This window comes from Papaver somniferum, unplaced genomic scaffold, assembly GCF_003573695.1.
Source record: "Papaver somniferum cultivar HN1 unplaced genomic scaffold, ASM357369v1 unplaced-scaffold_158, whole genome shotgun sequence".
Classification (NCBI taxonomy): Eukaryota; Viridiplantae; Streptophyta; class Magnoliopsida; order Ranunculales; family Papaveraceae; genus Papaver; species Papaver somniferum.
This window is the reverse complement of record NW_020625264.1, coordinates 3,850,638-3,868,310: the sequence shown is the minus strand read 5'-3', so window position 1 is coordinate 3,868,310 and position 17,673 is coordinate 3,850,638. Positions and strand designations below refer to the sequence as shown.

Below are 17,673 nucleotides of genomic sequence, written 5' to 3'. Positions count from 1 at the left end.
TGTACTGGGTAGATCTGAGCAGACAATGCATAGTCTTTATTTAAATCTGGTAAATGTTATATATATGCAAAATTTTCAATTTAAAGGCGAGTTTTGGAATACGCTGTTTTTTTGGTTATCAGTCCTTCCAATATGCAGCAAAGCCTTATCCCTGCAACATGAAATTGTCTCTGTGTACTGTTGTAGTCTGATTTTATTGAACTTACCTTAACACTCTTCTTTTCTAATTTCCAATCATTTTTTGGGGACCTATGTTTTTTTTTTTTGGGACCATTGATTTTTAAGGCCACATATCCTACAATGATAAGGGGTGTCCTAAAGTCATGAGTTTGCCAATTTTCCCCTTATCCTAATTAACATTTGCCCTAATTAACATTAACCCACCACCGCCAATTACCACCACCAACAACAACCGATTACCACCACCACCTCCGGTTACCACCACCAACCACCACCACCTATATATATATAGCTTAATTTAAATCATTAACAAAGATATTCTCACAAACTCATTGCTTGTCATTCGTTTTTGGTTGAAAAATGAGAAGTAATCATCAAAATGAGTTAAAAATGGAAGTTGCAGAGAGGTTTAATGGAGTTTTTTTTTTCCATAGACAGGTTCGGTTACGTCGCAAAAAAAAATGTCTCAGCCGAACTTTTAGTTCGGTTACGTCGCAAAATATTCGGTTTCGTCGCAAAAAATTCGGTTCATTCGCAAAAAATACTTTTAACCGAACTATGGGCTAATTCTGTATATGCATTTGCAAGTGCAGTTCGGTTGGATCGCAAAAATTGTTAAATTTTTACTTTAACCGAACGCTTGCCTAATTACATATATGCATATATAAGCTCAGTTCAGTTGATTCGCAAAATATGGTGAAGTTTACGAACCAACCAAACTTCATTAAACTTTGGCTCGAATCCCAGCGGCCACATTTATTTCGTTCTTTTTTTTCACGATTTGTTTTTTAGTCAACGACATAAATCAAGAGCTGAATATTTGAATAACAGAAACGAGGCTGTAGTATAGTGGTAAAAATTCACCATGAAGATGATAGAGAACCGTAGATAAAATGTCATTACAGGTACTGCGAGCCCCTTAGATTTAGTGCAGTAGAGTTAAAAAATATATCTACATTTTTTGGCTAACATGTCAACTGAGGACACTGGTATCATCACTGTACTGCAACATCTTGTGAACACAGTAACTTGTCAACTGTGTTCGTCTAGTCTTAACTTCAAATCTAGTAGAGGATTCTGTAGATTTGTTTCCAACCAGTTACGTTATTTAAACAAGTAGTAACAATTAAGTTCCTGGCGTGTTATATTACTAAAATGCAGAGAATAAACCAGTATTCCAAGCAAGTGTTGAATATGGGATCAATTTAAGAAATCTGGAAGCAATTGAATAAGGATCAAAAGCAAGAAAAACAAAGTTTTCAATGACTTGAACTAACAACATCTCTTTCTCATTCTAAAACAAAGTGTTGCCGTCGCAAGCTTCATGCCTCAACTGCCACTAGCTCCAACACCAGAAACTCTTTCCCTCGTGAAAATCCAAAGCACTAAACTTCTGCTTCTTCCTGGTACGCCTAAAAAAACATGAAAACTTACGCGTCATATATGCAAGGAATGTGAAAATCAAGAAAATTAATGAAAACTTAAAATCATCATATTTTTCATCAAAAAGTTTGAGACTCCGAGAATAAGTTTACCCCAAATACGAAGCTTTGAAACATCATATTCCTCAATCGGATATCATCCAAAGACGTGTTTGTGTCTTTCCTTGACTCAATTTCTGATTTATCAATTTTTTCCAGATCCTCATTAACATTCTTAATGCGTTGCCTTAACCCTTTCTCAACTTCTGAAAACATATTAAAATAAAAAGAGATTCTTACTAAATAGAGCTTTCCTTATAAGCTAAAAAATATCTTATTTAGTAACATAATTATACAAGTATGTCGGACAGTGGTAAGTCTCATCTTTCGAAGTCAATACAATGAAGAGACATGCCGCTTAAATAATACTGAATGGACGAAAAGTCCTTATTCAGTATTCAGATATCCAAAAAAAATCACGGCAGTAAGCAAATGCATTGTATTTATAAGCATTCTCTTAACAAATTAAGCTGGACGCAACGACACATTTGATCAAATAGGCCAGTTAGAACTAATTCCTCAACCTCCCAACTATACCGACATATATTTGTGTTAGTCATTTTTGGGTTCTATAGAGCATGTATATTAACTTTCTCCAACATTTTCCGTTCTACAGGATCAACAGTTACACGAACAAATGAAATTTGATATATCCTCGTAACAACAAGCATCCATTTAACAATTCACAAAATTAAGCCTCGAGTGAAAGAGAAAAATATAGTTACCTTCCTTGGCCTCTTTCTCATTCTCTTTCTCTTTCCTGAAATAAAATAAGTCCAAGTATGGTCAGAATCTTATCGTCATTAGTACTAGATTAGGTTAACCAATAAGGGAGAAGATATCTTACAAGTATGCAAGAGAAAGTTCCATAAGATGAAGTCTCTCCGCTATTTGTTCTTTGGATAAAGATCCCCTCTGATAGTATCAAATCATTACAGCACTTTTAGAGCATTAAGGAAAATCAATAGTAGTAATAATTGATTAACAAGGTAAAACAAAACAGAATTCTTACCACAACTTCATTCTTAAGCAGTTTGATGTCACCAATTATAGATGCCGATTGTTCCATGCTTTCACAAAAAATGGCTTTAAGTCTCCCTAGATTTCACGAAACATGTTAAAGATCATAGGAATAAAACATTGAGGAACTAAAAAGTCATACGGATTTTTCTGGGTACTCAACACTAACCCTAACAAGTAACAAGTTGCGAGATAGAGAACACAGTAAATGCAAAAGTGGGTCTTGCATTTAACACCCATACTATTGTGTTTAGTTCTAAATTGAAAGCCTGGGTGCCTGACAATCTTTGTTATAAAAATGCATTGCGAACCAAAGAGCCTGACTAGTGACTAGTAGTCTACTGAATTAAGCATTGTTTTGCCACCTGACTGAGAGTACATGAACATCTGTTCAGTCACAGAGTCAGAAAGACTGACAGAAAAAGATCTGACAGTTTTGTTGTCCATGAAAATAAACTGCAATTAGAAGAGGCAATCAATTTTCTCAGAGTAGAAAAATAGTCTAATCCAACACAAACAGAAAAATGACAATGCTATTGCTCAGTGCCTTGTCTCAAACTAACATGAGCAGAGAATGGACGACAATCAATAACTCATCGGGGAAGATTAATACCCAGTCAATCATGATGCTCTACAGCCTTTACTTATTTATTGCAGTAGAATCTAGAATGATAGAGGTCTTGTTGTTTACCAACTTGCTTTTCTATATCTACAGATTCAGTAAAACAACTTAACTCTCCCTTATGCCAACAATTGTATAGGTATATAAACTACACATCACAGGGCGTGACTACTCGCACTACAGACCTGTTCATTCCAAGAATGAAGCAAGAGTAATAAACCCTGGTTCATCACTATGTGGATCCTTTTGAGGGAGACACACAGAAGGGAACTCCTCACTAAGCCAGAAAATAATTCGGACGGGAAAAAATTGTAAACTAAAATTATCTAATATCTCGTCTGCACTTGAACATCTCAACTATATACCTAGGTCAAGCTGGTCAGACTCATAGAATAGACTAATGAATCATTTGAACTTTCTACTTAGCTACATACATAAAATTTCTGTAATGGCCAATGTGATTATGGGGTCCCTTTCGTTGCCACATTCATTCATATACTTTCTGTTTGCATTATAGCATCTAAATATGTGTTCCCGTTGATAAGTGGAAATGAAAAACATGATTTGGTTTAAAGTCTAGCGAATTATAAACATTATAAATCGAATACCAATATGTTTAGACTCTAGATTATGTGCAGAAAAAAGTGCAAACCTAATTTCGTACATAAACAGTACATGAGATAAGATTATACCTTCCCAAAGCAACAATCTTCTTCCCCTTTGCTTCTCTCCTGGAAGTAAAAAAACCTGAACTTAATATTCTAGTTAATTGACAACTCTAATTGTGAACTTGTAAGTAAGATTTCTAGCTGTTTATATTCGTTTGACTAGTTTTAATTTTTTGAGTTAGAAACGTTTGGACTGAAACACAAATCACACACAACAAACACATAAAACAAAAGGTCTGATATTTGGTTCTGACCAGTGTAAGAATTAGGCACTGAGTCAGCAAGATAGCTTTATACTTTGTACAATTAGAGCAACAATAAAAACAACCTATGTAAAGAAGCCAATTCTTCTTTCAATAGTGCAAAAGATACAAGAGTTAAGATTTTAACGACATTAATTTTGTATCCTGCCTAGAGCATGTTAGATTGGAAAGAGAAGACTCGAATACAGAACAAAACAATGCTGGTAGTCTTATGTTATTTCGCAAGAGAATGAGAAGCACAAAAACAATTTCCACAAGCAGGTTGAACAATTTCATCTTTTTCCTTCCAAAACCAGGGAAAAGGTTAGTACCGTACTTACCAAGATTTTCTATCTTCTAAATGCCACTCTCTTTGAAACGATTGGGAAAACTTGGATTCAAGCAATAATGTTTTCTTTCCTTGCAGTTTCAGGATTGCCTCCAAACTGTATTCACCATCTGCAAAAATTTCAACCCAACCAAGATGCAATGAGAATTGGAGTAATTTGAGTGGACATAATAATAATACATGTTTTTAGAACAACTCCAATAGATCAAAAGAAGACAGAAATCATTATATCCGTGCTCTAATCTGAAGAAAAATCACAATTAAGCAAAATAAAAACAAAAAAAAAAAGCAGTAGAGACCAGCTGTATCCAACATTAATCATATTAACAAATTACTATAAACCTATCAACATTAATCACAGATAACAAGGTGAGAGAGATAGAGAAGATAGTAAATGCAAAAGTGGGTCTTCCATTTAAAAGCTATACTGTTGTGTTTAATTCTAAGTTGAGAGCCTGGGTGCCTGACAATCTTTGTTAGAAAAATATGTTGCAAACCAAAGAGCCTGACTAGTTGTCTAGTTTTGCCACCTGACTGAGAGTAGTTGAACATCTGTTCACAGAGTCAGAAAGACTAGCTGACAGTTTTTCTGACCATGACTGCAAGGCAACCGATTTGCTGAAAAACAGTCTAACCCAACACGAACAGAAAATTGACAATGTGCTATACCGAGTCAATCATGAAGCTCTACAGCCTCTACTTATCTAGAATGATAGAGGTCTTGTTGTTTATGATGCCACGGGACCATAAAAAAATTACAGTACATTTCTGAACCGTGTGTGATGTTAATCTATGTCTAATTTATAACCTAGATATTGATTGCTATAATTTGTAACCTAGATATTGATTGCTACTAAGAAAGAATATGTTGAGCATATGAAGTCAAAGCTGACCAGGGCATGTATGACAAGCTCTGTAATCAATTCAATCCCAATAGAATACAACGGATTGAAAGGAATATTTATTCTGCAATTGTAGCTACGGTTTTCTGTATACCAACTTGCCTTTCTATATCTATAGATTCAGTACAACAACTGAACTCTCCTCTATGCCAACAATTATATACGCATATAAACTACACATCATAGGGAGTGATTACTCACAGTAAGACCAGTTCATTCCAAGAATGAAGCAAGAGTAATAAACCCTAGTTTATCATTATGAGGATCCTTTTGCTGCAGCCACACAGAAGGGAACTCCTCATTGACCCAGAAACAAGTTGTCTAATATTGCATCTGATGCAAGGTGACAATAGTGGACGGCAACATCCAGTATACCGTAGTAGTATCCAAGTCTAGAGCACTTTACTTTATCCCTAGGTCAAGCTGGTCAGACTCATAGAATAGACTAATGAATCATTTGAACTTTCTACCTAGCTAAATACGTAAAATTTCTGTAAAGGCGAATGCGATTATGCAGTCCGTTTTATCGCCACATTCATTCATATACTTTCTGTTTGCATTATAGCATCTAAGTATGTGTTCTCGTTGATAGGTGGAAATGTAAAACATGATTTGGTTTATAGTCTAGTGAATTTAAAATCAACATTAATCACCAACCAAAATCCTTGGTATCAGAACATTGATTGTACACTTGGTATGAAAAGTACAATAAGTCCACTCTATGTTCCCAATATGGAAACTCTCCTAGTAGTGTTTTCTCCGAGTGGCGGGCACACCAATTTCCTGAACTTAATGTTCTAGTCAGTTGACAACTCTAATTTGAGAACTTGTGAGTAAGATTTCTAGCTGAACTTGTGAGTAAGATTTCTAGCTGTTTAGATTAGTTTTACTAGTCTGAATTCTTTGAGTTAGTAACTTTGGACGGAAAGACAAATCAGACATTAAGTATAGAACAAAACGTCTAAAATTTGATTCTGACCAGTATAAATCTAAGGCACTGAGTCAGCAAAATTGTTTTATAGTTTGTACAAACATTACGTCTGTTTCATGAAATGAAATATAGAAACAGAACAATTAGAGCAACAATAAAAAAAAAAAAAAAAAAGTAAAGAAGCCGGTTCTTCTTTCAATGGTCCAAAGATACAAGAGCTAAGATTTTCAACGACATTAACTTCATATCCTGCCTAGACCATGTTAGAATGGAAATAGATGACTCGAATACAGAACAAAACAAAGCTGGTATTCTTATGTTTCTAAGGTAAAGGTGATCTAAATAATTATTTCGCAAGAGAATAAGAAGCACAAAAACAACTTCCACAAGCAGGTTACAAAACCAGAGAAAAGGTTAGTGTCGTGCTTACCAAGATTGTCTATCTTCGAAATACAATCATTCACTCTCTTTGAAATGATTGGACAACCTTGGATTCAAGCAGAAATGTTTTCCTTGAAGTAGGATTGCCTCCAAACTCTATTTACCATCTGCAAAAATTTCAACACGACCAAGGTGCGATGAGAATTGGAGCAATTTGAGTGGACATAATATTAATACAGGTTTTTAGAACATTTGGAATGGATCAAAAGAAGGCATTATATCCATGCTCAGGTCACATTGTTGAGTGATCTAACTTGAAGAAAAATCACAAATAAACAACAACGAAAAAAATAAACAGAGACCATGTTGGAATGTCATAATTGGTAATGTCCAAATGAAGTCCAAAATGAGATTGGAAGAATCTAGTTAGTTGTCTAAATGCGGGAGTTAATGGAATTATCTATAGGTTAGCCAGTGTAAGTCAGTTCTCTAACGTGAAAGGTTGAAATCTGGATAATTCCAGCACGTACCAAGTCGTCTAAGAAAATACTAGAGTCTGCTGAGTAAAACTAGTAAGGTCAGTCAAAAGGATAAGTTAGCAGTGTCTCTAGAAAAATCTAGGTACAGTCCAGGTCGGCAATTGTAAGCCTATAGATAGGCACTGCTCTATCCTTGTAAAACTTGAGCAAGAAATGCTAATAAAAGAGAGTTTACAGAAATCTAGTCTTGCTCCCCTGCTGCTAATACAACTCTATCAAACCATCCATGAGAGTTTCACACATCAAAATCTAAGAGACCAGCTGTATCCAATATTAATCATATAAAACATTCACAATCTTTGAAACATGTTCACAATTAAACACCAAAACCCTCAAACTAATATAAACCCTAGAATTCAAAATTCAATCAATTAACAAATTAACACAAAAGATAATATAATATAAGAAAGCAGTACAGACCAGCTGTATCCAACATTAATCATATTAACAAACTACTATAAACCTTATCAACATTAATCACAGTTAAACACCAAAACCCCCAATCAATTTAAGAAGAAACCCTATAAACCCTAGAATTCAAAATTCAATCAATTAACAAATTGACACTAAGAATACTATAATTTAATAAGAAAATGATTCGATTTACTTACATGTTTGGACGAATTATCACTCCAATTCTTCGATTCGCCTCGATTGCGGACACTGTTCTCCTTTCTTTTCTTTTCACTGGAGAAAGAATAAAAGATCAATTGAATAAACCAAGTGACGAAAAAAATTGAAAAAGAAAAAATTAAAACGCAAGTCATGTAGTAGAGACAAACTTCGGTGCACCAAAAGAAAAAACATCATTGAGTTTGAGCCGTCTGATGGTTTAAATCTGATAAGATTAGATTATAACACGTGTTAAATTGGCGGCTATTATGCATTTTAGTATTTTGGTTTTCGCCCTTTAGAGCAAGTTTTATGTTGGACTCCAAGCAATTCCAAGCGTGGAAAAACCATGGAATGTCATCTAATGGCTTCGAAATTGGTGTTTTCCATGGAAAATCCAAGCAGGGTTCCAAGGTTTCGTGGAAGGTATGGTGGAACGCTGTTCTGAATAGCGCAGTAGAAGACAAAAAACACTAATCAGAATAGCGCTCAACGCTATTCAGAATAGCTTTGAGCGCTTTTCTGATTAGCGCTTTTTTTTATCCGTAGATTTAAGATTAGCTCTTGAAAATCTAATGGCTGAGAGAAAAAGCGCTATTCTGATTAGCGTTTTTTTAGCGCTATTCTGATTAGCTTTTCTATTATTCCACCACTAGACTTGCACTTCCATCCACAGTTTCAAATGCTGAGGTGGCGTGGAATATGGAAGATTGAACTCTTCCACCATAAGACTTGCTCTTACAGGATTCCAATCTTCCATGTTAAAGTCCTTGATCAAATAACCCTCTTTTCTACCTAAGAATTGACGTTTAGTCCCAAAGTTACTGGGCTTGGAACGCTTTAGTCCACCCATCTCAGGCCTAGTATTCTCTAATCCAAAAAAGCCCCGCCTCCCACAGTTTAGCCCAAATATGAACGAGTTAGTCCAAAACCCATCCACGATTCCAATTTTATCGACTGCCAATATCCCGTAAATACCCTTTAGCCGATTTCACATATATAAGCAGTATTTGAAATCGAAATTTTTGGATCTCAAAAACAGTTTCGGAGAGAATTTTGGAGAAGAATTTTTGAGGCGATTGATAAATTGCAGAGGTTATTTAACAGATTCATAGAGGTTTTTGATCTTTTCTGCAGTAGAATTCTCTTCAAGTTAGTTTTCTTTTTGCTTCATCGTTGTATTTCTTTTCCGATATTTAGTTTTTTTGATTTTATGAGTTGATTTTATGAATTGATGATATGAATTGATATGTTACTTCTTATTATTTGTATGTTCTTGTTTTTATTTTTGTTATATTTTAGTTTTTTTAATTTTCGCTAAATGATTTTGATTACTTTTTTTTTTGATGATGATTTTAGTTTATGATGCATGTTACGAAATCGAACTAATATTAGATCGTAGGCTTCTGATTTGTTCAATTATGTTGTTCAAGTAAGATTTTTAAGCTTAATCGATGGATTATTTGATTTATTTTTACTGTTATTTGATGTTCTGGCTTTTATTAAATGTGTACTCTCATGTACACTGTTTAAGTTTTAGGTTAGTTGTTTTGATTTTATGAATTGATTTTATGAGTTGATGATATGAATTTGATTTGTTACTTCTTATTAGTATGTTCTTGTTTTTATTTTTCTTATATTTTATCTTTTGATTTTGATTACTGTTTTTTGATGATGATTTTAGTTTTATGATGCATGTTAAGAAATCAAACTAATATTAGATCATAAGCTTATGATTTATTCAATTATGTTGTTCAAGTAAGATTCTTAAGCATTAGATCATAAGCTTATGATTTATTCAATTATGTTGTTCAAGTAAGATTCTTAAGAGTATTTGATTTAGTTTTACTGTTGTTTGATGTTCTGGCTTTTATTAAATGTGTACTTCCTATATACTGTTTAAGTTTTAGGTTATTCAAATCTGAAATTGTGATTTGAAGCTTCAAATGTTTATTATCATTTGTTTTGTAATATTTAGGGCTATCAAATATGTCTGAGAAGGTTATCCATGTTGTTTTGAGTCATGGTGAGCATTCTGCTGCTTTTCCTGTTAATACTTTGACAACCGTAGATGAATTGAAGCATTTTGCATGCAAGCATTAGAGGTATTTGTCTCCTGGGAGTACACGCTTCAGTTAAATGGATAATGATATGTTACTTTTTGTACAAGGTGATATACAATTGCAAGGTTTGATTGCTCTTGTTATTCTTATTAAGAATGAAGATTTCTATTTGAATGTTGACGTGATTCGGAATCATACTTCTCGTTCTAATTGTGGTTGTAGTTCTAGTTCTGGTTCTAGTACTGCAGATTCTTGTGTAACTGATAGTCCTAAGATGGTAAGGGTGGTAGATCATGATGCATACCAGGCCAAGCCTCTGATTTGTAATGAATGGATATTTGTTTTTGACAAAATTGGCAGAGAATTTATGGGTGGTGTTAAAGCTGTTAGAATTGCAGTTGATAAGTACAAGATGGCTAGTGGTCACAAGATTATTATTCTAAAAAATGACAAGACTCGTTTTACTGCAAAGTGCGCTGAAAATCATTGTGGTTGGAGGATTCACTTTAGGCCTGTCAATGGTGACATTTCTCGGTTCGTGCTGAAAGATTCTAATGTTATTCACAGGTTAGTGGTGTTCATATTAGTCCACATTACGAATTCTTGTTTTTAGGCTTTTATATGTGGACTTGTTTTAGGTGTACATTGTGGTACACATTCCTTGTTGTAATATTTTTAGGTCACACATTTTGTAGATTACATTCTCTTGGTGTAAATTACATATTCTTTATTGGTATGTGTTTTCTTTTTGTATATGTGATGTTTGTTTTGAGATCTTATTAGGTGTAAATTGTGGTGCACGTTACTTATTCCATATTTTTTTTTGTAGATGTGGTGTTGGTTTGAGGTTGAAGAGTCCTGTGGTGACTACCAAGTTAGTCAAGCATCTGATCGCTGACAATATACAGGGTGATCCTAGTATAAAACCCGGACAGATCATGTCACTTTTTAAGAAGACTTATGGGTCCAATATTAAGTATCACCATGCCCTTAAAGGGAAAGAAGCTATATTTTAAGAAAAATTTGGTGATGATGAGAAGTCATATAGCGATTTAAGTTGGTGTGTCAAAGCAATTGAAGAAACTAATCCTGATAGCTATGTGAAGTTTGAAGTTGAGGATGAAACCAGCAGATTTCAGAGGATATTCATTTGTTTCGGTGCTTGCAAGCATAGCCTATAAGTATCTCAGGACCATGATTTACTTGGGCGTTACTTGTCTTACTGGTAGATGCAGGGGTACTTTGATGGTTGCAACATATGTCAATGGAGACAATGGTTTTAACCCATTTGCTTTTGGTCTTGTTTCTTCTGAAAACAAAGACAATTGGTTTTGGTTTCTGGAGAATATTAAACAAGTTGTTGATGGTCGTCAGATTGTTTTCCTTAGTGGTCGTCACGAAGGACTTTTGCAGGGAATTCCAAGAGTGTTTCCTGATTCATATCACAGCTATTGCTTTTACCACATCAAGTGCAATCTTCCCATTGGATCGGGTGATACGAATTCAAAGGTTGTTAGTGATTTGTTTTATAAAGCGGCTTATTCTTACACAACATCTAACTTTAAAGAAGCTTTGAGGGGTATGCATGCAATTGGATGTGGACATGTTGCTAACTATATCAGGAATATTCCAAAGCAGAAATGGGAAAATGTATTTTTCCCTATATGCAAGTATAGTGCTCACTCTTCAACTTTTTCTGAGTCGTTCAACAACTGGATTCCTGATTTCAAAAATTTGCAAGTTTTTGCTCTTCTCGATGCGATACGGTGAGTTTTATCTTTAGTCTTTCATTCATTATTTTTTCTTTGATGTGTACATCTTCCTTTAGCATGTTTATCTGTTTACATTGTCGCACACATGGATTTGTTTGATCTGTAGATACTTTTACTCATGTTTTATCTATGATTCTGCATCTGTGTGTACATTGTTGTACACATGGTTTATCTGTATTCCTTCTGTATCATATTTTGATTTTATATTTTGTGTTTTTACTATGTCAGTTTGAAGGTTATGAAGATGAATTCTACGAGAAGGGTAGAAGGTCTAGAAACTTTCAAAACCAGGCTCACTCCCACATTTGAGGCTTTACTAAAGGAAAATATCGACATTGGTCGTACTTGGACTGTTACTGAGTCCATGGAAAGATTGTATGAAGTCGCATCACCCCCGACTCATTCTGTAGATCCATTGCAGAAAACTTGTACATGTCACAGGTGGCGAGTTAATGGTTTTCCTTGTGCACATGCTTGTAGTGCCATTCAAGCTACGAGGGAGGACATCTTTTCATTTGTCGAGCCATACTTCACCACTGAATGGTCAACAAGACATATCATGAGATCATCTTGTCAATCCCCAATTATGACAAGCCGCATGCTTATGATCCTAGTTATAGGATTATTGTTCCTATTCCTGTTCCTCCACCTGGTAGACAAAAAGCACAGCGTTTCAAGAATGCTTGGGAGAAGCAAAAGAGACCTATGATGTGCACAAAGTTCTTCACCCATGGTCACCATAATAGAGCTACTTTCCCCGTGCTTTGATGCTTTTTACTATGTTTGACCCCCTATGGTTGTTCAATGATCCTTTTATACATTATGTCAGATATCAAGGAAAATCAATTTTGGATTCAAAGGGAAGTACTCTTTTGATGAATAAATGGAAATGAAATCTTGTGCATTTATGGCAATGTAATTTTTCCTTGTGGTCTCAACCACATAGAATTAATATAAATAAATTATTCAAGCATTTCATCGATCTTTTGAGCTATCTTGCAACTATACGACTTAACCCCTCGATGATAAGGAGTCGAATGATAGAAAATACATTTATAATGAATACTTGTACTAACAAGTTTGATACCAAAGTGCCAATTATTTATTATGTTTGGGTCATTGGCTAAAACGAAATTTTGTAACATTTCAAGACGTCCTATAGTAAGCCGGCTTGGGACGATTTTATCATATTCTAATATTCTCGATAAATTTGGGCATATATGTAGAATCTTTTCTCTTTATTATAGCAGATCTTCCAAAAACAAAAAAGAGTTTATATCTTTACAAAACAAAAAAAAACTTCCGTTCTTTAGAACTTTGGCTCGTAAACACATAAATAATGTACGTCCTTTTTTGAAAAGATTAGGTTCGGAATTGTTGGAAGAATACTTTACAGAGGAAGAACAAGTTCTCCCTTTGACCTTCTGAAGCGCTTCTTCTTCCCAGAAGTTCTATAGAGAAAAGATTTTGTATTTAGATATTTCTCATGTCAATGACCTAGTCAATCATTCATAATCGGTTAGGAGATTGTTAACTGATCTCAAACCAAAAAGACGAAAAAAAAAATTTATTCATTTCATATGTTGTTGTAATTTAATCAACTTAATTATTATTTATCTCTTTTAGGATCTTTTTTAAGGAACTGAGTCTTAGATGTATACATAAGGAAAGCCTTGTGTAATTAAGAATGCAAGCACGGTTTGGGGATGAATTTTTCTCCTATATGAACAAGGGAATTCGAGTCTCATGCAACCCAAAATATCAGATGGAAAATAGAAATGAAATGGATCTCTATTTTTTTCACTTTAGTCTATTCATTCACCAATCATTATAATGAGTTTATCCGTATGGATATGAATCTTATATTGGTTGACATGGGCATATAAGTCATGTCATATTGTAAGATAACGATCCATCAATTATCAATTATAGATAATTTGCATGTTTGGTAGTCTCTGATAATTGATTAAACCAAGATTTTACCATGACTCCAATTTTAGAGAGAAGCGAAAGTGAAAGCCTATGGGATCGTTTCTGTAACTAGATAACCAACACATAAAATTGCTTTTATATTGGGATTTTTGGTGTTTTGATGATCCCTACCTTATTCACTGCAACTTATGTATTTATTATCGCCTTCATTGCTGCTCCTCATGTAGATATTGATAGTGAATTTGTTTATGGGTCTCTACTTTATGGAAACAATATCATCTCTGGTGCCATTATTCCTACTTTTGCAGCTATCAGGTTGCAGTTTTATCCTATCTAGGAAGCGGCTTATGTTGATGAATGGTTATACAATGGTGGTCCTTGTGAACTAATTGTTATGCACTTCTTACTTGGTGTAGTTGTTGCATATATAGGACATGAGTGTGAACTTAGTTTCCATATGGGTATGCACCCTTGGATTGTTGTCGCGTATTCGGCTCTTGTTAAAGCTGCTACCGAAGTTTTACTGATCTACCCAATTGGTCAAGGAAATTTTTTTGATAGTATGCTTCTAGGAATCTCTGGTACTTTCAACTTCATGATTGTATTCCAGGCCGAGTACAACATCCTTATGCACCCATTAATTTCACATGCTAGGCGTAGTTGGTGTATACAGTTGTTCCCTATTTAATGTTGTACATGGTTCCTTCGTAACTTCTAGTTTGATAAGAGAAACCATAGAAAATAAATATGCTAATGAAGGTTACAGATTCGGTCAAGAGGAATAAACTTATAATATTGTATCCGCTCATGGTTATTTTAGCCGATTGATCTTCCAATATGCTAGTTTCAACAATTCTAGTTCTTTACATTTCTTCTTGGCTGCTTGGCCAGTAGTAGGTATTTGATTCACTACTTTTAGGGATGGCAACGGATAACCGATATCCGATATCCATTTCTGAAATCCGACATATCGGATATTTCTTCTTAACGATAACGATATCGGAATAGGTTGTTTCGTTAGGTTAATATCCGATATCCGATAGCCTAGGGATGTACTTGTAATTTCCTACCCCTAGGTATTATCCATCGGTCTGTCGGAGAACCTAATCTTCTCTATTCTCTAGTCTAGTCTCTCTAAGCAGCGTTTTTCACCTCAAGTTCCCAACATAGACGACCTAAAGAGATTCGATGGTGTCGGTATCTCTCCATTTTTGGTTTTGCTTCATCTTCCTCTACTTCTCTTGCAAAAGCATTTCGGGTTTCTATCTTATCGATCGACGAAGGTATTTTTCACTGGATTTTGATTCAATAGTGTAGTGTATAGAAGAACGATGTGATTCAATTGTTTGTTTTCCTAAGGTTTTCATCATTATTCATAAATATTTTGAGTTCCCATGTCATTTAATTTGTAAAACGTATGATTTTCTGATTTTGTTTCTTCATTTTGGATTTTAAGGGTTATCTTAATTTGTAAAACAGCCTCACCTTGTTTTCTTATTTTACTCAGCATCTTCTTGTAATTACCCACAAACCCATTAAGCTCCCAAAGTGTCTCAACATCAAAAGCTTCAATATCAGTATCAAGCTCATCCCTATCTTGAGCTAGTTCAACATTTCACTTTCTAATTATCTGCAAGACTTGATCCATCCTATCTTGAGGTAAATTCTGCAACATCTCACCCAATTTCTCCTTCTCAATACTCATATCTCTTTCATTTGCATCTTTAGCTTTCGGCTTTGGCTGTTTCACAGCTTGTTGATACACATGAAGAGCAGCAGACATCACTGGTTGTGCAGGTGTTGATGGTAACACCATCGGTAGTGGTTGAGGTGGAAGTAAAAAAGATGCTTCGATGACTGTGGATTTGAATTCTCTCTGAGAGGAGGTGGTTTATGCATAATTCTATCAGGTGTCACAGTCCTCATTGTATCTGGAGTTGATGATGCTAAAACCCTCTGTCGAACATAACCCGTCCACTCCATTTCCGGTTCGTCATCAGAAATCCCAATATGAACAACAATGATGCTATCGGATTTTAACGGATAAATATCCGATAGCTTAACGTTAACGATATCGGATTGCATTTTTGATATCCGTCGGATGTTATCGGATATCGGATATCCGATAACCCTTAACCTTATCGGTTTGTCCAATATCCGGCGGATATTTATCTGTTGACATCCCTAACTACTTTAGGTATCAGCAGCATTGCTTACAAATTAAACTGTTTCAATTTGAACCGACGGTCAAGGTGGTGTAACTAACGTTATCTTTAGGGTTAGGTGTCCAACGAATGGGTGATGTTCCAGACACGTCCAATCTGTGAAAACAACCCGTTTCAAAAATTCACTCGCGTCCAGTCTGTCACGAAATGGATCGAATGTCCACCCGCCAAAATGTAGATTGGTACTGGTAAAATCCACGTATTTGGTTGTCCACCCCTCGTAATGATGGGGAGCTCGGAGTACTAAGACTAAAATCCCAAGTTTTGACTTCCTTTATATTGGCCATTTAGAATAGTCCAAGCCCGTGTCCAAACCCGTTTTCCATAGATCGGGTAGATCTAAATAGAGGTGTAAATTCGGGCAGGCCGGGCCGCCCGACCCAAAAACTAAGACAGACCGGGCAGGCCAGGCTTAATATTTGTGAGCCCGTAAACAAATTCAGGCCGGACAGGCCGGGCACAAATAGATATTTTGCTACCCAAAGACCGCCCAAAGCCTGCTTTTTATACGGGCAGGCCAGATCGGGTCGGACAGACCACTATTTTGAATTTTTTTTTTAAGTTTAAATTTTCAAATGAACGGTATTAAATACAATATCCTTTCCTTTCCAACATCGCATATCATAAGTGATAGTATTATTTTATATTTAAATTACACTGACAAATTTTTATTTTTAGCCTATAATAAATAATTAATTAGAGTACAATAAACTTTCTAATAAGAAAATATATTACCATTAATGTTTTGAAAAGGTTAATTATAAGTAAAAAACAATTATATATTTTATTTTTCTTGACACAAAATTGACGATTATAAAATTGCAACTTTTAAGTCTTTTTAAGAGGATATTAAATGATTAATGACACATAAAAGGCTTTCAGGCTGGGCACCAGGCCGAGTATCAGGCCGGGCATCATAATTAATCGCAAATCCCGAGACTGCCCAATAAATTAATCCAGGCCAGGCCGGGTGGTCCAAGACGGGCCATAACAGACTTTGGACTACTTCGGGTACAGGCGGGCTCGGGCGGATACAGGCAGGCCGAGTATTTTCGGGTATTATTTACACCCTAGATCTAAACCCGACAGTAACAGAAAAGAACCATCTCATTTCTAAGTCCTTGTCTCCTGTCTCAATCTCAAAACCAAATCCCCTCCCTGAAACCCTAATTAATCTGAAATCTCTCCTGTTTCGATGGGGAACTTCGATTTGCTCCCATCAGATGTCATGTTAGAAATTTTTTCTCTTTTACCCCTTTAATCTATATTAGATTGCAAATTGGTATCAAAACCGCGGAGAAATGTAATTCAACATCCATCATTTTTGCAAATGCACTTGAACCATCTTCTCAATCATAATATTAATTCTGGTAAATTGAGTTTCTTATTAAATGAACCAGTTAATGTTGATGAAGAACTGTTTCCCTATGCTTATACCGAGTATGATGAGAAGAATAAGGATGAATTTAAGACCTCCATTTTATCCTTTTTTTGTACTTGGCTCATGTAATGGATTAATTTGTGTGAATGCATCTCTTGGAATGAACAATCAACCTTTTTATGATCTGCTTATATCTGTAATCCAGTTACTAGAGAATATGTTGTCCTTCCAGACTTTCAAATAAAGGTATTGTTAACTGGATTTGGTTACGTTCCATCAACAAATGAGTACAAGTAAAGGTATTGTTCAGGTGTACACTCTTGGTAGTGGAATTGGGTGGAGAAATGTTAAGAAAAAGATGGAGTATGATGTG

General features: G+C 35.1%; 2 protein-coding genes across 4 annotated transcripts; one reads left to right on the top strand and one right to left on the bottom strand.

The window, feature by feature from the left end:
• Positions 1-1,299: 1,299 nt before the first annotated feature.
• LOC113337127 lies at positions 1,300-8,039 on the bottom strand. Of its 3 annotated transcripts, XM_026582806.1 has the most exons (10): positions 7,927-8,039; positions 6,826-6,943; positions 4,555-4,672; positions 3,996-4,034; positions 3,047-3,137; positions 2,674-2,759; positions 2,509-2,576; positions 2,387-2,421; positions 1,716-1,867; positions 1,300-1,592 (listed from the first exon to the last, which is right to left on the bottom strand). In XM_026582806.1, the coding sequence occupies exons 5-10, from the start codon at positions 3,126-3,128 to the stop codon at positions 1,566-1,568; spliced, it is 450 nt and encodes a 149-aa protein (XP_026438591.1). In that variant the 5' UTR covers positions 3,129-3,137; positions 3,996-4,034; positions 4,555-4,672; positions 6,826-6,943; positions 7,927-8,039; the 3' UTR covers positions 1,300-1,565. The 3 variants fall into 3 exon arrangements, with proteins under 3 accessions (XP_026438591.1, XP_026438592.1, XP_026438593.1); XM_026582807.1 differs by lacking the exon at positions 3,047-3,137; XM_026582808.1 differs by lacking the exons at positions 3,047-3,137; positions 3,996-4,034.
• A 2,027-nt stretch (positions 8,040-10,066) lies between these two features.
• On the top strand, positions 10,067-12,530 carry LOC113337208. The gene is made up of 4 exons (XM_026582909.1): positions 10,067-10,557; positions 11,220-11,756; positions 11,991-12,305; positions 12,383-12,530. The coding sequence occupies exons 1-4, from the start codon at positions 10,067-10,069 to the stop codon at positions 12,528-12,530; spliced, it is 1,491 nt and encodes a 496-aa protein (XP_026438694.1).
• Positions 12,531-17,673: the final 5,143 nt, after the last annotated feature.